Source organism: Mugil cephalus, chromosome 4 (genome assembly GCF_022458985.1).
Source record: "Mugil cephalus isolate CIBA_MC_2020 chromosome 4, CIBA_Mcephalus_1.1, whole genome shotgun sequence".
Lineage (NCBI taxonomy): Eukaryota > Metazoa > Chordata > Actinopteri > Mugiliformes > Mugilidae > Mugil > Mugil cephalus.
Window position 1 is genome coordinate 941399 of NC_061773.1, and position 23323 is coordinate 964721.

At 41.6% G+C, this 23323-nt stretch overlaps 2 protein-coding genes across 4 annotated transcripts; one reads left to right on the forward strand and one right to left on the reverse strand.

The window, feature by feature from the left end:
* Window positions 1-1065: 1065 nt before the first annotated feature.
* On the forward strand, window positions 1066-23119 carry aldh1l1 (aldehyde dehydrogenase 1 family, member L1). Of its 3 annotated transcripts, none has more exons than XM_047583653.1 (23): window positions 1066-1178; window positions 2495-2640; window positions 3184-3418; window positions 3497-3662; window positions 5840-5941; window positions 6674-6763; window positions 6951-7085; window positions 10885-11010; window positions 11248-11339; window positions 14309-14456; window positions 14556-14675; window positions 14865-14992; window positions 16619-16769; window positions 16864-16934; window positions 17024-17129; window positions 17212-17299; window positions 17386-17479; window positions 17566-17665; window positions 17766-17864; window positions 20690-20855; window positions 20989-21094; window positions 21214-21413; window positions 22307-23119. In XM_047583653.1, the coding sequence occupies exons 2-23, from the start codon at window positions 2514-2516 to the stop codon at window positions 22360-22362; spliced, it is 2706 nt and encodes a 901-aa protein (XP_047439609.1). In that variant the 5' UTR covers window positions 1066-1178; window positions 2495-2513; the 3' UTR covers window positions 22363-23119. The 3 variants fall into 3 exon arrangements, with proteins under 3 accessions (XP_047439609.1, XP_047439608.1, XP_047439610.1); XM_047583652.1 differs by having other exon boundaries at window positions 1082-1173; XM_047583654.1 differs by lacking the exons at window positions 20690-20855; window positions 20989-21094; window positions 21214-21413; window positions 22307-23119 and adding an exon at window positions 18798-19135 and having other exon boundaries at window positions 1082-1173.
* LOC125007081 (zinc finger protein ZFP2-like) lies at window positions 7100-10938 on the reverse strand. The gene is made up of 2 exons (XM_047583655.1): window positions 9744-10938; window positions 7100-8689 (listed from the first exon to the last, which is right to left on the reverse strand). The coding sequence occupies exons 1-2, from the start codon at window positions 9940-9942 to the stop codon at window positions 7926-7928; spliced, it is 963 nt and encodes a 320-aa protein (XP_047439611.1). The 5' UTR covers window positions 9943-10938; the 3' UTR covers window positions 7100-7925.
* Window positions 23120-23323: the final 204 nt, after the last annotated feature.

The following is a 23323-nucleotide window of genomic DNA, read 5'->3' on the forward strand; positions in this document are numbered from 1 at the left end:
ATCTCCTCCAAAAATCAGGCAGAGAAAAGAGAAAAGTGCATTCTTTGCTACACTTGCCATTAGCCAGTCCTTTCCTAGAAACCAAGAAGCACAAAACTTACTCTCATTTGTCCTTTTGAGTTATTTGAACATCATTTGGACATTGAGACATTGAGACATTGAGAAAAATGGATTAGAAATCAAGTAATCCACCTCGTTCATGCTAACGCTGCCATAGCTGAACCTCTTCTCCCTCCTCCCACTCTGGCACCAGCAGCACTTTTGATCAATGACCAGTGGCCTGAGGGCTGACTGGATTTAGCCCAAATGATCAGTGAATGACAGGGGCGTGACATGACACCTGTCAATCACTTAAGAATTAAATTAATAAAAGTGGACCGTGTGCACTGGGGCTGTATTTAGAGATATTCTATGTTTTTCTTTTGGCTCTTGGTGCTCTTGCTGCCCTTGGCATCACCAAAACTTAAAACAATGTGTTGTAAGTAACTTAAAAATTAATTTTCTCATCTTTTTTTGTGAAGCTTGTGAGGACTTAGCACTGTTAACCCATTTATACCAGCGTCCCTGCTAGTTACTTTTCAGTGTCTCAGTAAACAGAGCTTAATGTTTGCTCATGTTTTAGTCTGCCTGACTGTGTTTTGGATAAAGCTGATCCACCTTTAGAGTGTTCAATAAATGTTGTAGAGCATCATGCGCTACCTCTTTTAAAAACCTGTTGTCTCCAAATTCACTAGATCGCAAACTGATCAAATATCTGTGGGTTGACCCACAGAGGCTCCTCACCTCAACCCATAGGGTCCAATCCCTATCTTGCTTCCCCCATCTCCACCATCTTAATAACTTCTGGACTCACTGCAGTGCACTTTTAATATCTTCAAATATCTTTTTTATATTATCATTATTATTTTTACCAAATCAAATTTATTTTTGCGAGGATGTGTGTGTGTGTGTGTGTGTGTGTGTGTGTGTGTGTGTGTGTGTGTGTGTGTGTTTGCCTATGATTGGGTTCGCGATAGGCCAGCCCTGCAGCTCTAGGACCGCCTCGTCCAATCAGTCCGCTGTATTTGCATGTTACGTAAATGCGCCGCCTGTTCCAATGGGGGAGAAATTAAAAAGAAACGCTCTCTGTCCCGTCGCTCTTTCCAAGGAGACTGAGGATCGCTGGGTGTGTAGGTGGGGTAAGAACGCTTACTACACTTAACATTGCTTTTGCAGGATGCATACTGTCTATTAACAAGAGGGTTGCCTGCTCTGATTGGTCTCCATAGGCTCACCCTGTTTGTGTTTGCAATAAAAGACAGAGACAACTGGTGCTGAGAATATTACCATTGCACCTCGTTATTCTTGCATATGACTTCATGACGCCTAGTGGTGTGTAATGATTTATGTGAAGGCTAGTTTGCGCGGAAACATTTCTTAGTGTGTCCTGTCAAATGCCTTGAACTCTTGTTTCTGAACTTTTCACTGGTCAAAACTCGGAGGTATGTTCCCAACGGAGCGATGTGATTGGTGTAAAGCGGTTGGCACGGGAAACGGGGCCAGTCAGTGCAGGGTCAGTGAACTGTCAAGTCAGTCATGCTTACTGAGCATTTTTACAGTTTGACTGACCAAGCTTTTATTGTGCATCGGTTGTATTATGTATAAGTGTCTACATTCTTTTATGGAAATGTTGCATGATCAAGGTACATCAACACATGCCTTATGGGTATTTAAAATAATTCTATAATTCTACCTTTTCATCTTAGCCTTCACTGAAAGTATAGTGATTCTTGTACATGACCAAGCATGCAACATACACAACTGGAAATCTGTATCACCAGACTTAAACTAAGGCAATCTAATTCAACAGTCCTGTTTTTGTGAAGGCTTTAATGGTCAGGTTTGGTTGTAACTGTCTCACAGAGGATACAGGTCGGTTAATCGATAACTTTCTGAAATGGTTCAAACTAAACTAGAATAGTAGTGGGTTTTGTGGAGATTTGCTGCAGAACTGCATTGGTTTTAGCTTGGTGAACTTAAAATACAGTGAGTGCAATGCTAAATCTCCACAGTCTTGTGTTGCAAAGAGTCTGCAAAGCTCATTTTGCTGAATGTGATCAGATGCCTTTTTTCAATCCAGTCACATGTTGACATTAAATGTGATCAAATGTCTAAACAATTAACTTCATTAATTAGACTATTTTTGCACTATTTTCGTTGATGTGTCAAGAAATGTTGAGAATTGTCATCGGCTAATCATTACAGCTCTGCTTGTTACTCTGTCTTACTGAAACAAGCTTGACCAGTCACAGAAACCAGAAGCATAGTGATAATTTATCTTATTTTGTCTTGGCTTCACTGAGTGGGTATTCTCAGTCTTCGTATTGACTCAGTTGGGATTACAGGGCTGTTTTTTTTTTTTTTTAACCAAAAGGCACACTGGAACAACTTGACGACTTCTCAGTTGCTTCTTGACTCCAAATCACCGTTGTCCCACTGGTTTTTGTGTCCCCAGAACACAGCAAGATAGGAGGATGAAGATAGCCGTGATTGGACAGAGTCTGTTTGGCCAAGAGGTGTACAAAGAGCTGAGGAAAGATGGCCACACAATCGTAGGGGTTTTCACTATCCCTGACAAGGACGGCAAGGCTGATCTACTGGGTGAGAACTCTACTAGGCAGCTCCATAGTTGTAAAACCATATAGTAATGGAAGTACTGCTTTCTTCTATAATCAAAGTGATATTGTGGAAGGTGAGCTTTTCTAGCACACCATTTCATCGAATGAAACCTGAACCCTTCACACAATCACTGAGGGTGTCTAAACTTCTTGTATCAGTATTAGACTGCAATAATAACATGGAATGCCGTGTGTCACATTATCTTTACACTATCAGAATATCAGCAGGCTTATATCAGAGCTATGATGAGCAATAAAAAGTCTAAAACAGGGTTTATTGCTGTGTAAAAGAATATGGAAGAATGCACAAGAAGATGACCTAAGACTACTAATTCACTTGAGTGATTACATTTTCATTATGTAAGTTGCAAAAAGAGAACTTCTCCTTTAATAAACCTGCAGCAACATCATTTTACATACTTTAAACTTGGGTATTTTTCAGGAGTTAAGCACTGGTAGTCGTTCATGTTATGATGCAGCATTTGCTTTCCTTTGTCTTTTACTTCTTTGTCATTCTCCTCTGCAGCCACAGAGGCAGAGAAAGATGGCGTGCCTGTCTTTAAGTTCCCCCGCTGGCGCGTGAAGGGCCATGCCATCCCAGAGGTGGTGGCTCAGTACAAGGCTGCAGGTGCTGAGCTCAATGTTCTGCCCTTCTGCTCCCAGTTCATCCCCATGGAGGTCATCGACCACCCCAAACATGGCTCCATCATCTACCACCCCTCCCTACTGCCTCGCCACAGAGGAGCTTCTGCCATCAACTGGTTAGTATATTTACTGTATGGGGAAGGGTAGTTGGTGTGTTAGTTGGTTGGTTTACCCTGCTGCCTTGGACTTCGCAGGACATTGATCCATGGTGACAAAAAGGGTGGGTTCACAGTGTTCTGGGCTGATGATGGACTGGACACTGGACCAATACTGCTGCAGAGAGAGTGTGATGTTGAACCCAATGACACCGTCAACACAATCTACAAAAGGTTTCTCTTTCCAGAGGGAGTCAAAGGCACAGTGAGTATGGCTTTATGGGTGGAAAGAAAAGTTGTTTGGACTGATGTAGCTGCTCTGGGGTATTGCAAAAACATCTGCATTTATGTACAACAATCAGGTGTAATATTATCACCAAATTCCTAATATTGTGTAATATTGTGCGTCCAAAACACTTGTGACTCATCAAAGAATGTGGATCCTCCCACAGATACTTGATCACAGGGACGGCTGGTATAAATGGGCTAACAGGGCTAAGCCCTCCAAAGCTAACACAAAAAAAGATGAGAAAATTGCCGTGGTGCAACAACATATCTGATTGAAAATTGAGGTGATGCGATAGTGCAGTGTTGGCTGTCATAGATTCAGTCAGTGAGGATTCTCAGCAAAAGCTACTTAATTTGAGCTTTTCCATTTCCCCCCCCATATTTCTTGCACTTTTCTATTTGATATTGGGGCATGTTGGTACATAAAAAAAACTGTTGAGTCTGAAGTTACTGAAGTGTTCTGGTTTTAATTAAAATGCCGCTAATTGAGTGTAAAAGGGAATAGTTCCCTTTTGTGGTGGAAATTTTTCTCTGCTGCTGGTGGAATAAGGAAATAGAGACTTCTGCCAGCGGACAAGGGTTATATTTCTTTGAGGAAAGGTCAGTCCACACACGAGCGGTGATCATGAAAAAAAGACCCTGAGCTTCTGGCAAGACCCACCTTTATGGGGTGGATGCCAGCTCTCAGGTGACACCTCCAGGGGTCTTACACCTACACAGGAACCAGTATGCCTCCTTTGTTACATATGTAACAAGGATCTTACAGTTGAAGAGGAGCTAGCACAGTCACCATTGTTGCTGTCGACTTTACATGTGAAGTAAGGTTGACGCCTGTTGTTTTCCCATGTCTGTGCATTTCCATATCTGTCCTGTGAGGTGGTAGACACCCTGGTAAGTTCAATATACAGAAACAGTTTTTCGGGGAGGAGGGGAAGCAAAGAATCTAAACTTCCATTACATTTGTTTCTTTGTGTGTTTTCATACTGTGATATTCTCTTCTAGTATCTGAGGTACAAACTGCACAATCTTTCATTTCAATAAATTTGAGAGGTTGAAAATTTTCTTTGATTTTGGTCATGGCTTGCCAGTAAGGGGTGATGGTGGGTCCAGAACCTAGACCAGATGAGAAGAACCACTGACCTCCAGCTGCCACTGCTTGATCAGTTTGAGATGTAGTGAATTTGAAGGCCAGGTCAACATCTTGAGCTGTTCTTCATGTTGTTTTGAGTAGTTCCTAAATCATTTTTGTTATCTGTGTCAGGCTGCATCCTGCTGAGGATGGTTGCTGCCATTGCGGAGTGTCACTACGTGTCATTGGGGTGGGGGTGGGTGGTAAATGTAGTAAAGTAAAATCCACATGAATGAATGTTCAGCAGAACACTGAATTATCACAAGATGGTCATCGCTATTTACTTCACTCTTGTCACTGTTTTTTTTTTTTTTTTTTTCAGTGGTTTTAATGTTGTGACTGATCAGTGTAAACTGTAACACATAGGATACACTCTACGTTATAAATTCTACTCAAGATTGTTTTTCATTTGCATAGCATGAGCTCAAAACACTGTAAAGGCTGAGACATCCAAATTCATTCACACAAGAAATAAGGGAGAGTAGGATTTTTCTCGTAACCTTCACCTTTGCTCTCTTTGCTCTCATGAGTCAGTATTAAATTTAAACATGCCTTTGTTTTTCCCTCAAGGTGAAAGAGGATCATTTGTCATACATGTAGGTTGTTGTTATTGTTGTTGTTTTCACTATTGGTCACTTAATCACACACATTGACTCAGTTATATTTAAGTCATCCAACAGGAGTTGACTTTTTTTTTTCTGATTCCTGTTGTTCATGCAAAGATATTCATTAGTATAGGTTTAAAAAACAAATCATTGTGACAAATCAGTCCAATCCATCAGTTTCACAACACATCAAGAATAATATAAACTAAAGGTTGCCTTGAAGTGTAGTGAACAGTTCCAAAGTGAGAACACATCCATGTAAATGCATATATAACTGCATTGTGTTATGGATAAACTTGTCTGATATCAGTCAGTTTCCCAACATGACAAACAATGTGATCTACGATGGCAAAGTCCAGACAGATAGCACGAGTTTGTTTTCTTTGTTTTTCTGCTTGAACTGCATCATTCTGGTTCCAGGTGGAAGCAGTGAGGCTTATCGCAGAAGGGAAGGCCCCAAGGATTACGCAGCCACAGGAGGGGGCCACGTACGAGTGCATCCAGAAGAAAGACAATGCTAAGGTGAAATACAAATCCAAGTTATAAAAAGAAGTGTGGAGTAGACATGTTCTCACATCTTAAGTGAATCAAATTTGTACTTGAATCACAGTCAGAATTCTTTTTATTGCCACATATGTTCACATACATATGAGGAATTTGTTGTGTTGCTTAGTACAATACACAAAAGTTTGGAAAATCGAACAATAAAGAAATATAGAAAAAGTGTATATGCAAAATATGCATGTCCTTCCAAGACATGTTCCTATGACTGTTAAATTCACAGGGGCATGACAGCGAAACAAGATTGTGGAAAATTGTGGAAATTGTTGTTGCCCCTTTTAGACATTTTTTTCAAATATCTGCTCCAGTTTGTGCACACAAGGATCGGGAACACTACAAGATGTTTGATTCAGGATGCTGTATCCTCTTATTTGTCTCCTTGTCAAGAGTGCAAAGTTTGTCAGACATGTTGTTTCATTCATAAAATAGTGACTTAGTCAGGTCACATAGTTGAGTTTGTCAGCTAGGTGTTAGCTGTCCTGATGAAACTGGGTGAGAGCCAGGTATAGAATAGAAGAGCATAGTAAAGTTTATATCCATGTGATCTCTGTGGGAGGTGTGGAAAGCAGGCCAGGAGCATGACTGGTAGTAATAACCACTCATAGCTTTCTCCTATTATAGGAGAGTCACTAGAGATTTGTGTATGTCACATCTGAAGAGGTAGTGCTATAAGTTTTCTCTGTTTCTTAACAGATTGACTGGAACCAGTCAGCTGAAGCTCTGCACAACTGGATCAGAGGAAATGACAAAGTGCCCGGAGCCTGGGCAGAGGTTGATGGACAGGTAACAGGACAGATGAAGTATGAACTATGTGCAGTAAATTCAATATTTTGCACAGTAATCATAAATGTTATAATACAAGAATCACAATTTCATAGCTACAGAGACAATACTGAAGATGTGTCATCGGTGCATACAAGAACATTATGACCGCCTTCCTAATATGCTGACTGCTTTCTCTCTGCTGTAGAAAGTGACTTTCTATGGCTCCACTATGGTTGATATTGGCACAGCTAAAGGTCAGCCCTTTGAGATACCTGGAGCCAGTCGCCCTGGCATCGTCACCAAGGCAGGACTGGTACTGTTTGGAAACGATGGCAAGACGGTAAGTCTGCATGCTAACCAGGGGACAAGAGGATTCCAGACAAACCCAGACAAACAGTTTTTTATAGTTTTATTTGTAAAAGGAATACATCTGTCATGTTTACAATTAAATACCAATTTCTCATCTGAATAGAAGGATTCAAGCCTATTGATGTGCAGGGACCACCGGGGCATTCATTGAATGATTTGTCAATATAAAGTCCCACCAGTTATAGTGAAAGCTCTGGGCAGAATAGAAATTAGAGAGCTCCATGAAGAAAACCTTCTGCATGGTGCATGGTACAGTTCACCTTACTTTAGGATTCCCAAACCAATAAAACAGAAATATTATGCTGTGGTATTTGTTATTCAGTAAAATTAGACAATATTACATATCTGCAAGGTGCAAATGCCTGTGGAATCCTGTAGACTTACAAGTTCCTTACAAGGCTAAAGTAGAGTCCATCTGTCTAGTAGTGTTTCTTATCAATGTATGAGACTTGTCTGTTGTTTATTTCTGTGCTTAGTTTAAAAAATCTATCTAACATCATGTGGACAATACAGAAAGCTATTGGGAAAATGTTTTGTTGATGAATGAGATCAAAGTAACACTTAAATGAAAGTCTCATGTCTGAAGATGGACTGTACGTCTATGTGATTTTATCAGTTCTAAGCTTTTGGGTGGCTTTTTTATGTTTAGACAACAGTTTGGCTTCCTGTAAAAAATAATTCCATAGTTCCTTCAAAACTGTTAAAGCAAGAATTTGACAAGATACCAAGCCCTGTTCTCTACTCAGATTTTACACTACATGCAACATAGATCATTAATGATATCTGCTCTGAAGGTCTCTCAGGCCAGACTTTAACTCGTAGACAGTTGGATGCCATGAATCTTTCTCATGTGTCTCTTCATCAGCAGCCTCTCTGTAAATAACTCATCACAATCCCCACATTTGTAGGGCCTTTCCTCTTTATGTTTGACCAGAACGTGTTTCCTCAGAGTGGAACCCCTGTTAAAGGATTTGTCACAGATGTGGCAGCTGAAAGGTTTCTCTCCTGTGTGAGTCCTTATGTGTTCGGTCATGTGTCCTTTCAGTTTAAAACACTTGCCACAAAAATGACAGCGGTAGGGTCTCTCCCCTGTGTGCACTCGCATGTGATTTCGCAGGTTGCTCTGACCTGGGATGTGTTTGCCACAGATGTGACAGTCGAAGTTGCCCTTGCTGTCTTGTGACTTGCTCTCATGCGTCTTGAGGTGCCATGTTAGCACAGTCTTTTTGGTGAATATGTAGTTGCAAATGTGGCAGCGATACAAGGTAGTGCTTGTCATCTCTTTGAAAAGCTTTGGACCGTCCTCAGATGTTTGCTTAGTCTCTCTGCTCTCTTCTTCCGCTCTGCAGTCCTCCAACTGCTGCACTGTTTTGATAAGTTCTTTTGTCAGGGCATCCCCATCGTCGCTGTCCTCCACTAAAGATTGCTCCTCGCTTCCATTTATCCACAGTCCCTTCCTGTGCTCTTCTTTAACATGGGAGTATCCGGGCTCATCCTGGCACGTGCTCTGGTTCCACTCTTGCTGTTTAAGAGGAATGTCCTCTAAGCATGTCGACTCAGTTGGCTGTTTGACATCTAAAAGGGCAGAAATAGAAATGCATTACACCACTGTCAAAAAGACAGTTGCAAAATAATGCTCCCATAGTTCCTCACCTTTCAGAGTCTACTATACAAGTAAATATTAAATAGAATAACGTAAGAAAAGAAATTTATACAAGATTAAATATATTGAAAGGTATACAAATATTCATGGGCTGTATCAAGTTTTAAGTCAGCAACTAATTACTAACAACAATAAGTGCAGTTTGGTGAAAAACTAAAATAAAGACTGAAGTGATGAAGACTGAATACACATAACTCATGTAAAGCATGAGACAGTCATGGACAATCATCTCACTATGCACTACACCTGTACACCGATCATGCATAACATTATGACCACCTTCCTAATATTGTGTAGGTCTTTTTGAGTTGTTCCAAAGCTGCTTTAGTGTGTGTGTGTGTGTCAGGCTGCATCCTGCTGGGGATGACTGCTGCCATCAAGGAGTGTCATTACTATGGGGTGGGGGTGTCTGGTCTGGTCTAGGTCACATCCACAGGAATGCCAGGTCCAAAAGTTCCCCAGCACGAGACTGAATTAAGATAGTCTGTGTTTTTTTTGTTTTTGTTTTTTAACTTATCCTGTGGTTGAAATGATAATCAACTCTCTGATCCTAATTTGATGTTTTTGGAAGATGCAAATAAATAATGAAATAAATGAATAGATAACAAAACTGGGATTAATGCTCCTTCTGTGGTAACTCAAACACCAGCTAGCTCTCTCTGGGTGTTGCACCCTCCTTTGAATGAACAGAGATCATCAGTGATTGCCCTTAAAGCCTTTAGTAGGTAATTATGTAATTATAGACTGCAGTCTGAATTATGGACAAATAACATTGTGCATGGTTAAATCTGAATCAGGCCTATGAGGATGTGACATCCTGTGCAGAGTGGAAGCTGATGGAAAGACTACCCTGCTTTTCTCCACCTTCCATCTGCGAGCCACGGTTCATGGTTTGACGGTAGCTAGTGTTGCCTTGCTAATGATGATCCTCTAACCATAGCGCCAGCTGTAAACTGGGAGACATACCCGCCCTGTGCAGTTTTATCTCCGGTTTGTAGACCAGATCCAGCAGCCTCTGCAGCCTCTGGTTCTCCAGCGTGATTCGGTCCACTTCCTCTTGGTACTGGATCACTGCCTTTTCAACGAAGCCGTAGATGTCTACCGCAGCTGCGGTTAATCTTTCCGTCAAGAAAGCGTTGAATGACTGAAGCGTACTTGTCGCCATCCTGCGACTCGAGGATTATTTTCGCTCCTTACCTGCTACTCGAGATGCTATGTTCGCGAACGAACCGAATCTATTGACCGGCTCTTTAAAGCGAACGATGGGAACCAGTCGCATTTCTTTTTTTGTGGACAGCCTAAAATGGCAAAAACCTAAAATGATAATGAGTCAAACAAAATGCAGGAGCATCAGAATGCACTTTTGTGATGTCTTTACCAAATTTCCCACAGAATAAATAAAGAAACTATCTCAATATCGAATAATTCAAACTCAGATATCATCACTATCATCCCTCTTGATTATTTCCAAGAAAAAATGACTTACCAACAGACTTGCATGTCAAAACGAGTCAGTGCAAAGTTGAGAGAAGATGATTTAGCCAAATAGATAGGAGTCCTTGGCAGAATCTTCCTGTAGTGTGAGACACTTGAGGCAGGAGCAGCAGTCAATCTTTCATAGCAACAATGACCTGAAGCCTACTGCCAAAATGACACTTACCATTGAAAGCCTAGATCCTGAAGAGACCTGAAGATGGCAGTTCACAGACACTTGTCCAACCTGCCAGTGTGTAAAGCTTGTACGTGTTTACCCAGGAAGATTCACAGCATCATCGCTGCCACATAAGCTTCTGTTAAGTCCAGAATTAAGAGTCTGCATACTTTTATACATGAGAGGTTTCAGTTGCTTTTGTTTTCAATATTTGTTTGCAAAGATACTCTTTTTAAAAATAACTTTACGTGACTCTAGTCCTCTGCTCAAGAATCAAACACATAAACAAGCCTAGTGGCGAAACAAAGAATGCCTGTTTTATGTAGTTTTGGATGATATGATTTTCTCCTGCTGTAAAAAAAAAAAAAAAAAAAAAAAAAAAAGGGAAAAAAAAAGTATTATAATTGTATTATATTAAAGAGGATGAGTTTATGAACATTTCTCCATTATGTGCAGCTGCTGGTGAAGAATCTGCAGTTTGAGGATGGGAAGATGATTGCTGCAGCCCAATACTTTTGCTCTGGGAGCAGTGCTGCCGTGGAGCTCACTGAGGAGGAGAACACCTTTGCAGAACAAATGAGGGTAGGGCCATCTAGATAGATAGATGCTTTATTCATCCCAAACTGGGAAATTTCACAGTTGCAGCAGCAACAGGCACTCAACACCATACATATTATATAACAGGACATATACTGTATACATGATATTTACATAATTATAAAAATAAGGGAAAAAAAAGGAAAAAATCTAAATGTTAAAGTATAAACAATGTTTTTGTTTTGCTTTTGCTGCTGTGCTGATCTTTACTCTGTCTTCCAGGTAGTGTGGCAGAGCATTCTGACTAATGTGAGCCAGATTGAAGACTCTACAGATTTCTTCAAGTCTGGTGCTGCTTCCATGGATGTGGTCCGGTAATTATTAAAACCATATTAACGTTTGGCTACACCTGCTTTAAGGGTTTTTCTTTATTTGAACGGTTTCCTCAGAACTATGGAATAAAAAGTGGGAGAATTAAAAGGGGAGTATTGTTGTGTGAACTTCACTACATATATATTTACTTCCCATTTATCCTATGAAATGGCTGTGCATCATTATCAGTGTTGCCAGACAGGAAATGAAGAAATATCGTACTGGCGCTTTAAAATGAACATATTTGGATCCAAAGGATTCAAAAATTCAAGGATTCACGTCTGTTGTAGCGAGTGTCCTGTACTTTGCTGTGATTTGTTGGGGGAGTAGTACTAGCATTAAAGACATTAGCAAGATGAACACATAGATCTGGAATGCTGGTCATGTGATCAGTAGGGAGTTGGAGTCATTTGTCTCAGTGAGGGACAGGAGGACACTGGATAAACTGCTCTCCGTTATGGACAATCCATCTCATCCACTACACCAAACATTAGAGGGACAGAGGAGCTCATTCTCCAGCAGACTGATTCAGCTCCACTGCCATAGTGAACGCTACACAACTTCTTTTATACCGTATTCTTTCCAGCTGTATAACAGCTCATCTTTTTTGTAATAATTAAGCTGCTATGACCAAGCAAGTTCCCTTGTGGATCATTAAAGTCTGTTTAAGTCTAAGTCTAAATTTTATTGTCATTCCAACATCATATACTAGGTATATGATCTGGAATGAAATTAAGCAATGAGGCCCAGTTCAGCCAACAACAACATTCGAACAACAATATAAAAGTAGAAATATAAGTATAAAACTATTTACATTAAATAACAACAATAAACAATATTTACATTAAGAGTGTATTTTACATATACCTTAATTTCTGGTGTGTGTGTGTGTGTGTGTGTGTGTGTGTGTGTGTGTGTGTGTGTGTGTGTGTGTTTAAAGGGGACTGTCAGAGTTTAACAGTCTAACTGCTGAAGCTGTTACTGAGTCTGGCGGTTCTGCTCCTGATGCTCCTCGTCTGAGGGGAGGGGGGCAGACAGTTTGTGTGCAGGGTTGGTGATGGATGATGATGGATGCCTTTTTCCTGCATCTCGATGTGTAAATGTAAATTGTAAAAACTACATGCAGTGATGCTGATTCAATTCAATTCAATTCAGTTTTATTTATATAGCGCCAATAACAATACAAATCGTCTCAAGACGCTTCACAAAAACCAGCCTGCAACCTCCAGAGCAAGCCTGAGGGCGACGGTGGCAAGGAAAAACTCCCTTTTAACAGGAAGAAACCTTGAGCAGAACCCAGCTCATATGGAGTGACCCATCTGCCGAAGGCCAGCCGGTTAGAAACAGAGAAGATAGAGAGAAAAGAAGAGCAGGAGAAACAAGATAAACAAACTTCTGTCATAGATACATACATCAAGCGGAAGGAAACATGTAGGGTCTAGTAATATAACACATAGCTGATGATCTGTGACAGTTTGTGAGTATAACAGGAATTATGGGCAGGTTGGTGAATTGTTCATCTAGGTAGGAGTGGGCAACTGGAGGAGGCCATGATGACTGGGACAGATGCAGTTTATGGAGCTCCACAGGTCTGATACACAGCACTCCAGACCATGAAGACTGGGCTGGTTGATGAGGCCACGGCAGCAGATGTAGCTTAGAACTCCACAGGTCAGATATTCAGCACTCCAGACCAGAGACCCTCACAAAATGATGGAGGGGGAGGGGAGCGGAGGGGAGAGAGTAAGACACAGAGGTTAGTAAATTATAAGAGATAGAAAATAAAATGATAAGATATTAGAGGACAGGAGCCAGAGAAGAAAGAGGAGAGGACATGTCCTCAGTGCATCGTCCCCCTGCAGCCTAGGCCTATAGCAGCATAACTAAGGGATGGTTAAGTCCAGCCCTAGCTATAAGCTTTTTCAAAAAGGAAAGTCTTAAGCCTGACCTTAAACGTAGAGACTGTGTCTGCCTCCCGAACCCAAACTGGGAGCTGGTTCCATAGGAGAGGAGCCTGATAACTGAAGGCTCTACCTCCCATTCTACTTTTAGAAACTCTAGGAACCACAAGTAGACCTGCACTTAGAGATCGTAGTGATCTGTTGGGACAGTATGGTACTATGAGGTCTTTCAGATATGATGGAGCTAGGCCTTTCAGGGCCTTGTATGTAAGGAGGAGGATTTTAAATTCAATTCTAGATTTTAAAGGGAGCCAATGAAGAGAAGCTAATACTGGAGTAATATGATGCTCTTGCTGCAGCGTTTTGAATCAATTGGAGGCTTTTTAAAGAGCTACTTGGACAGCCAGACAGTAACGAGTTACAATAATCCAGCCTGGAAGACACAAATGCATGAACTAGTTTTTCCGCATCACTCTGAGAAAGGATGCTCCTAATTTTGATGATATTACGAAGGTGGAAGAAAGCAGTCCTGGTCACCTGCTTTATGTGAGAATTAAAGGACATATCCTGCTCAAATATAACACCAAGGTTTTTCACAGTAGTACTGGAGGCCAAGGTAATGCCATCCAACAAAAGCAGGTGATCAGATAATGAATCTCTGACATGTTTAGAGCCACATCACATGCTAGGACGGTGCATTTAAAAAGCTGTATGTGCATGGATCTGCAGATCTGCACCTCACAGAGAGGTTAATTTTGTTTTCTTACTGGGGTCTGTTTCCATGCTGCCGAACTCTTTCTGGTGATGTGTGGGTGTTCATGTAAATCAAAAGAATGTTTGTTTTGGGTGCATAGAAATCCCAAAACTATTGCATATTTGTCGTTTTTAAAATGTATTTGTCTTATAGGCCCCAAGACTATTATATAAATATAATAATTATCATATATTTGCCAACAATGATCAGGATCCATTTGTAATACAATAATCAGTTTTAGTCTTTTAGAAATCCACCTCAAGCAGCTGTTACTACAGTAAAGAGTTGCTTGTTACTCGCTTGTTACTGACTCTAGGCTTGTGGAGGAGGTGAAGCTTCGGGCCAACAGTTGCCAGCTGCAGAATGAGGACATCTACATGAACACCACTTTCCAGGATTTCATCCAGATGTGCATCAGGAAGCTCAGAGGGGAGGATGATGAAGAGGAGCTGGTGGTCGACTATGTAAACAGCTATGTTTTAAATGAATACTATGTTAAAGTATTTATTGTTGTTCAGCACCTTAAAATACAACATGTTACAGATATTTTGTGCATTGTTCAGGTGGAGAAGAACATTAACAACATGACCATAAAGATGCCTCATCAATTGTTCATCGCTGGAGAGTTTATTGATGCTGAGGGAGGAAAGACCTACAAGACCATCAACCCTACTGATGGATTGGTGAGAGATGAAATATAGAAACATTTCTATTCTGCTATATAGCCCCTGAATCATTCATTGTGCACTGCCTCTATTCTTTAGGCAGATCAGCAACACCTTTTTTTGCAGTAGAGAACTAATAATGAACATGTAACTGTTCATTGGTTACTGGTTACGGGTATTAAAATATGCCATCTGTCCATCCTTCAGGCCATCTGCGACGTCTCTCTGGCCCAAATCAGTGACGTGGACAAGGCAGTGGCTGCCGCTAAGGAGGCCTTTGAAGAGGGACCATGGGGCAAGATGAACCCAAGAGATAGAGGCAGACTAATCTACAAGTCAGTGCCCAATTACTAACCTGCAGTGTATTAACATGATGCCCTATGAAGTATATAGGAGAATCAACAGGAATAACAGCAGGATGAATATTTTTTTATTCACTAGTAGCTCTGTGGAGTAATGTTTCATTGCTGGGCTCCAGGTTTGTTTGCATTTCATACAATCGAGCCTGTGGCCAATCAGTTATGTACTCATGGTGTTTTCAAGCACAGAGCCTACACTGGTGCAAGCCATTTATACTTGTGTGCTCGCTCTGTAACAACACCACCCAAACACTAGATGCTGTCTTTTTTTGTCAGTCAGGTTAATTTTTTGTTTCCACTTCCTGCCTCACTATGAACAAATGACGGCTGAAACTTCTGCAAGCTGCGCCGAAATTTTGCCAAACACAAGTGGTACAGATGTCTTTTATTGCCAAACCTCCTCAGTTCACATTCCACATTCTTTATTGGTCCAAAGCAATCAATTCGAAAATCACAGAGTTGGAGAAGTAGCTGGAAATACTGAAGCGGAAACATGCTACTACCAAGTGGACCAATCACAGCTCTTGCGCTCCACGTCGCCGCTAGCATTACATTTCTGGGGAGGTGCATGTCAGCTGTGACCTCCAGCTATGGTGCTAGTCTCTGCGTAGAGTCTGTGTAGGTGTCTGCTACACCGTAGCCTCTGCATCAGCGTAACACAGAAGCATCAACTGTGCATTACCATTAAGATCTGATCGCACAAAGCGTGTATGAGAAGTGGTCACTTACTCAAATTATGTCCTGTTATCTCTGTATTTACACACTTGCACATCAATGTTAAAGGGTTCTCGGTCCTGGAGCAGCAGTAGAGATCGATTAGAGAAATCAGCTACTACAAAATTATACTGCCCTCTAGATGATGTCGGATTTTATTTACATACAGAGAAACTGAGATCAGATCTGGAAATGCATGTTAATATCAGGTCCGAACACACATACCTAAAGTTCATCACTTGTGAACAGATAGCTCAAATTGGATCAAGTTAGAGCTGTGCTGCTGTCAACCCAAATATTACTGACTAACTTTAGTTATGTATTTACCATTGTAGGTATTACTTGTTAATAGATAAGATAAGATAAGATAACTGAATAGACCATGCTTTTAGGGGCCAGGAAGTCTTGCTCGGTGCAGTTTCACATCCAGGTCGTGATGCTCCCACACAAGATGCTCTCTATGGTGCAGGTGTTGAATCCATGACAGGTCCTGTGAGATGGACACTCTCAGGTATCTGAAAGTGCCCACTCTTTCCATCTCAGAGCCACTGATAATGAGATGTGAGTCTCTGTCTGCTGTTTCCTGCTAAGGTCCACTATCAGTTCTTTTGTTTTGCTGATGTTCAGTAGGAGGTGGTTCTCCCAGCACAAGTCCTTCAGATGCGAGACCTTCCTCCAATAGGCCGTCTCGTCATTGTGGGAGATTAATACCACAACAGTAGTGTCGTCAGCAAACTTGATGATGACATCGGAGTGTGACGTGGCCTTGCACTCGTGTGTGTGTGCAGTGTGTGTGCAGTACAGTATGTTGCATGTATTAAACCAGTTCCTGCTGAATTATTCCATGATTTTGCTGACCCCGTGTCTCATCTGCCACTCTGTCCACAGGTTGGCTGACCTGATGGAAGAGCACCAGGAGGAACTAGCCACCATCGAAGCCATTGACTCAGGAGCTGTGTACACTCTGGCCCTCAAGACTCACGTGGGCATGTCCATCCAGACGTTCCGCTACTTTGCTGGCTGGTGTGACAAGATCCAAGTCAGACAACTGCTTAAAATTGCTTTAAAATACATCACAATTACACATAGTGTAATAATAACTGTGTCAATATTATGATGTCCTTTGTTTGCAGGGCAGCACCATTCCCATCAATCAGGCCAGACCAAATCGAAACCTGACTTTCACCAAGAAGGAACCGATAGGGTGCGAAATTAAGGAAGGGATTTAAAAACTATCCTTGACCAGTAGTAGATATTCCTTATTTCCAATTATCATTTGTTCTCCGTCTTCAGCGTGTGCGCCATCGTGATTCCTTGGAACTATCCTCTGATGATGTTGGCCTGGAAGACAGCAGCTTGCCTTGCAGCTGGAAACACAATAGTCCTCAAACCTGCACAGGTTCAACTGACACTGACACTATCATCCATAAAAGACTGAAATCATGGAGATCATTCAAGTCATTGATGCTTTTTGCTTCCAGGTGACTCCGCTGACAGCCCTGAAGTTTGCAGAGTTGGCAGCTAGAGCGGGACTGCCCAAAGGGGTGATTAACATTCTGCCTGGATCAGGTAGGATAGATGTTAAATTCATTACACAAGCCCGAGGTTGACCTATGAAGGTCTGGGAGTTATTGAAACTCATGCCTCTCCTCCAGGTGCTCTGGTGGGTCAGTGTCTGTCTGACCATCCTGATGTTCGCAAACTGGGCTTCACAGGTTCCACTGAAATCGGTAAACACATCATGAAGAGGTGAGAGGAAAAGCTGCTTCAGAAATCTCTGTCCAAATAACCCTTACTTCACTCTTGATTTTTGTATATCTGTGCTCAATCTAAAGCTGCGCAGTAAGTAATGTAAAGAAAGTTTCTCTGGAGCTCGGAGGAAAATCTCCACTCATCATCTTCAGTGACTGTGACATGGACAAGGCTGTACGCATGGTGTGTGCATTTAGGTTGAGGAGTATTTCTTTTCTCATTTTGCACACATGTAAACAGTTTCTAGAAGTAAACCCACTCTGTTGTTGTGTGTGTGCTTCAGGGCATGAGCTCAGTGTTCTTCAACAAGGGAGAGAACTGCATCGCAGCTGGCAGACTGTTTGTGGAAGACTCCATTCATGACCAGTTTGTGAAGAAAGTGGTATGTGTTTTTATTACTATTCATACAGGGACGAGACGAGACTGGATGTAAATGTCAGTGGGTGGTCTGTCAGACGTTCAAAAGGCATGACAATTTCCACCTACCGCCCATCTTTTAAAAGCTAAATAATATCAGCAGTGCTGCTGCATCTTATCTTTGTTTGGTCACACCCACCACCATGCTGACACATAACTCCTGGCACAAATGGGCTGCTAACTTCGGGCTAAAATTAGCTTGTTTGCGTTAACATAAATTCATTAGCTTATGTGTGTATTGCTGTTATGTGTTGAACATGCAGGGAGTTTTGGCCAGGCAAGTGTAATGCATTGTCATATTGACCCATGTTTGAGTGACTGAAACATGGAGGAAAATGTAGTATTTTAGATGTGTTACTGTTTTCCATGTGTCTAAATGTAAAGCACACATGCATTGCTCTGGTGTCATTTTGGCCCATTCTTCCACATAAACAGTCTTTAAATCTTGAAGGTTCCATAGGCCTCTTCTATCAACTCTGAGTTTTAGTTCTTTCTATAGATTCTCAATTGGATTCAAGTTGGCTGGGCCGTTCTAGCAGCTTTATTTTCTTTCTCTGAAGCCAGATGAGAGTTTCCTTGGCTCTGCGTTTGGCTCTGCGTTTGGGATCATTGTCTTGCTGAAATATCCATTCTCATTTCATCATCATTCTGATGGCAACAATTTTTCTCAGTAATGTCTCAGTACATTTTTCCATTTATCTCCCTTCAATTATGTGAAGTTTGCCAGTACCATATGCAGAAAAACAGCTCCACACCATGATGTTCCACCTCCAAACTTCACTGTTGGTATGGTGTTTTTGGGGTGATGTGCAGTGCATTTTGTCCTCCAAACATGGTGTGTGTTATGGCATCCAAAAGTTCCGTTTTGCTCTCATCTGACCAGACTATGTTCTTCCAGTATTTTACAGGTTTGTCCAAATGTTGTTCAGCTAACTTCAAACAAGTGTACCTGCGAATTCCAGGTCTTTCTGAAGCTCTCCACAAGTGGTCCTTGGCTCTTGAACAACTCTTCTGATAATTCCTTTCACTCCTCTGTCAGAAATGTTGTGAGGAGCACCTGGTCGTTGCTGGTTTATGGTTGAATGATGTACTTTCCACTTCTGGATTATGGCTCCAACAGTGCTCACTGGAACGTTCAGAAGTTTAGAAATCCTCCTGGAACCAATGCCATCAGAATGTTTTGCAACAATAAGGTTGTGAAGGTCTTGAGGGAGTTCTTTGCTTTTACTCATCATAAGATGTTCCTTGTGTGACACCTTGGTAATGACACACCTTTTTATAGGCCATCAGTTTGGACTGAACCAGCTGATATTCATTTGCACTGACAAGGGGCAGGATGGCTTTCTGATCACTGATAGATTTCAGCTGGTGTCTTGGCTTTCCATGCCTTTTTCCACCTCCTGCGTGTGTTCAATACTTTTTCCCACTGTTATTTTACATTATTACACATAACTTAATTTCTGGACTTATTTGTTTTGGTTTACTTGGGTTGTCACCAACACCTTGTGAAAAATTCATGCCAATAGCACTCTTAGAAATAAAGTTACTTGTATGTCTAAAACCATTCCTTTATTATTGTAATTATTGGTGGCTCACAATGTGTTGCAATGTGCTGAACTTGTAGATCTACTGTCTTCACAACTTTTGTGTGACATGATGAAGAAGGGCATCAATTCATGAAAAAAACACTAATTGAAATATGGAGATAAAAGGTTTTTGCCCAACAGCAATGACTTCACACTTCTCTCTGCCCCTGTGTGTATATATAGCCCTGCATTTCCCTTTGTTCCCTGTTGCATGGTTTTTGTCCTTATGTCTTTATCTCAATGTTCATGTCTCCATGTTTTTGTTCCCTAACCATGCTTTTTTGCTCCATGCCATGATTTTAGATTATCCTGCTGTGTCTGCAACACCTTTTGTTTAAATATGGCTTTTATTTAACACCAGCCTCATCACCTTTATCCTGCACTTGGGTCCTCTATCAAAACAGCGCAGCTTTGGACTCTATGCCGTACCCGTACGTCCACCATGTAGAAATGTAACTATGCGTTGTGGTGACATGGACTTTAATGTAACGTGATTGGTCCGACATGCACTTCCTTGTTCACATGAATCTTTGCAGAAAGTTCTCCTGTTCAGGCTCCTACACAACATCTACTCTCTTTGTTCTGTGCTGCAATGATTTTAGTGAAATGAACTGTTGATCCATAGTTATTAACTTCAATTCCAACCATAGACTGTATGTAAATATGGAAATATATAAAATATACTACACTGCACTGGCCAAACTGATGCTAGTTCCCTGAGGATACAGGCAGCACCATCTTGCAAGTTTGGAACCAGAGTCTGCACAGTATGTTCTGAGAGTGGAGCCACGCAAAGCCACGATATCGATGACCGCACACACTTCCTCCAGACTCCCTTGCCTTGTCTCGTCTCGTCTTCATCCACTTATCCGGGTTGCAGGGGCAGCAGCTTTAGGAGGGAGGTCCAGACGGCCCTCTCCGCGGCCACTTCCACCAGCTCCTCTGGGGGAATCCCCAGGTGCTCCCAGGCCAGACGGGAGATATAATCCCTCCATCGCGTCCTGGGGCGACCCCGAGGCCTCTTACCGTTGGGACATGCCCAGAACACCTCTAAAGGGAGGCTACCATTGGGACATGCCCAGAACACCTCTAAAGGGAGGCTTCCGGGGGGCACCCTCACCAGATGCCTGAACCACCTCAGCTGACTCCTCTCGACTCACTTGGGTTTTCATTTAATCAATACTGCATTCTGTTCTAATCTCAGATTGAGGAAGTCAAGAAGATGAAGATCGGTGATCCCCTGGACCGCTCTACAGACCATGGCCCTCAGAACCACAAAGCTCACCTTGACAAACTGGTGGAATACTGTCAGACCGGTGTCAAGGAGAAAGCCACCCTCGTTTGTGGTGGCAAACAGGTGCAGCGACCAGGTAAGCAAGGAGAGGTTTGAATATGAACCAATGTGACCCATGTATTCTGGTATAATGGATGCTTTAGACTGATTCCTAATTGATTTCTCATGTAGGTTTCTAATATACTGTCTCATCATATATCTGCTTCCAGGTTTCTTCTTTGAGCCCACAATATTTACTGATGTTCAGGACCACATGTACATCGCCAAAGAGGAGTCGTTTGGCCCTGTCATGATCATCTCCAAGTTCAAGAGTGGGTAAGTCAAACTTGCACATTGCTTGGTCCCCACTCATTTTATTTACCAAATTGTAACACTAACTTTATGTCTTTCCTTTTCTGTTGTCCCGATGTCCTCTTCATCTCCCTGCCTCTCAGTGAGGTGGACGATGTGCTGAGGAGGGCCAATGATACAGAGTACGGCCTGGCATCGGGTGTTTTCACTCAAGACATCAGCAAAGCTCTCTATGTCAGTGAAAGACTCAACGCTGGCACTGTTTTTGTCAACACCTACAACAAGACTGATGTGGCCTCACCGTTTGGAGGTTTCAAGCAGTCTGGATTTGGCAAAGACCTTGGTAAGAAAAGTTGTAGTTTACTAAAGCTTGTTATATACTCCGCAAGAAGCGAGAAATTTGTTCCTCTTCTTGAGGTAGGCAAGAACATAGTCTGCTAAGGCCAGGTCATTTGTACTTCACAAGAAACTCAAGTGCTGAACTCTAATCCTCAAAGGGACCTTCCACTGTCAGACAAAACACCACTCTACATGAATACAATGAAATTATACATGTCACATGTGAATAGTACAAAAGATAAAAAGATAATAAAAGAAACCTGGGGGTAAAAGCTGTTTTTAAGTCTATTGATCTTGTTTTGGGTGGCACAGTATTGTGGTGGTTAGTACTGATGCCTCATAGCAAGAAGATTGTGTGTTCAAATCCATTGGCATAGGCCAAACAGGGCCTTTCTGTGTGGCATTTGCATGTTTTCCCTGTGCCTGCCTGGGTTCTCTTCGGGTACTCCGAATTCCTCCCACTGTCCGCTGTGACTATGTGTACCCTAATTCTCACCCACTGACAGCTGGGGTAGCCTCCAGCCCCCTGCGACCCTTCCTTCTGTAACAACTGGTTACAGAAAATGAATGAATGGTCCTGCTTTTCAAGTCCATGTATCTCCTCCCAGAGGGCAGAGAGTTTGTGTCTTTTAAAATTTTGCTTGCTCTTCAGACACATCTTGAGCTTGCAATGTCCTCCAGAGAAGGCAAAGCATATCTGATGATTTTCTCAGCGTTTTTTTAATATTCTCTGTGATCCTCTTGCCAGCATACCATACAATTATGTAGTATGTCAGCACACTATAAATGGTGGAGCAGTAGAAAATCCTCAGCATACCTCAAAAACGTTGGCATCACAGGGTGCAATGTACAAAAGTAGTGTGGTGACTAATTCCATATTTACCATCACTCTCACAGGACAAGAAGCTCTCAATGAATACCTGAAGACAAAGGCAGTGACCATCGAGTACTAAGTCACATCATGGACAGCAGGCAGTGATGTGTGTGAGAACACTGACAGGACATACACAGGACATACACAGAGTGATAATGACTAGAATACTGTATGTGCCTTAACATGCTAACTGAACACATTGAGATGTTGTAGCCTTTCTAGTTTTCTAGAGTTATGACCCTGTTGCAGAATGTTTCTAGGTAGCCCATATGTAACTATGGAATTTAGTTACAATTTGTTTAATCAAACTATATTAATTTCTAATATGTCTTACATTGGGTCAGAAAAGTGTTAAGAAATGTAACATTTCCACTAACTGCTTTTGGTTATCAATGAAAGCTGTTGAGTATCTCATTGTTTGCAGGCCTATTCCTGGTCTTTGTTCCTGTTCTTGAGGTAGGCAAGAACATAGTTTAGATTCTAAAACTTTACATACTGATTTCACACAATCTTAACTTTATCATCTTGTTCTGATGAATATAATCAGAGTTGCCTATAAATAAACATGATCTGCAAGTATATACTGTAAGTTCATCCTGTCGAGGGGTCTGTCCTAGAAATACATACCTATAAAAACAGTCTGTCATTGAAGCTGACAAGAAGCAGGAAGAAAAGGTATATGTATCCTTGTGATTGAGACTTTTTTGTTTGTGAAAAGAAGCGTGGGGCTTATCAGAGCTAGTTGTCACAGGTATATCACAGGAAAGAATGACATCAGCGGGAGAAAACTTGAGCTGCTGACACAAAATAAAAAAAATAAATATGTGAAATGATGACTTGCTGTGTGATTGGGACAACAGCACTATAGGAGACATCTCCTAAGCCCACGTTATCTAGTGTAGCAAGGGATGGAGGACCCAGCGGAAAACACTAAAGAAAGGACAGGATCAGGCAACAAAATTACTTTAATAAAAACTCAAAAAACAGAACTTTAAATGCTGCAGGGTAATCCAAACATACAAATTTGGAAGAAATTGAAG

What these genes read in the sequence shown, in the direction of transcription:
- LOC125007081 (XM_047583655.1), bottom strand. Translation starts at nt 9,942, where the DNA reads ATGGCGACAAGTACGCTTCAGTCATTCAACGCTTTCTTGACGGAAAGA. An exon ending in GATAAAACTGCACAGGGCGG is followed by an intron (nt 8,690 to 9,743) that starts GTATGTCTCCCA and finishes CTGCCCTTTTAG; the next exon opens with ATGTCAAACAGCCAACTGAG.
- aldh1l1 (XM_047583652.1), top strand. Translation starts at nt 1,097, where the DNA reads ATGGGGGAGAAATTAAAAAGAAACGCTCTCTGTCCCGTCGCTCTTTCC. An exon ending in GCTTCCATGGATGTGGTCCG is followed by an intron (nt 11,340 to 14,308) that starts GTAATTATTAAA and finishes TACTGACTCTAG; the next exon opens with GCTTGTGGAGGAGGTGAAGC. An exon ending in GCTGGTGTGACAAGATCCAA is followed by an intron (nt 16,770 to 16,863) that starts GTCAGACAACTG and finishes CTTTGTTTGCAG; the next exon opens with GGCAGCACCATTCCCATCAA.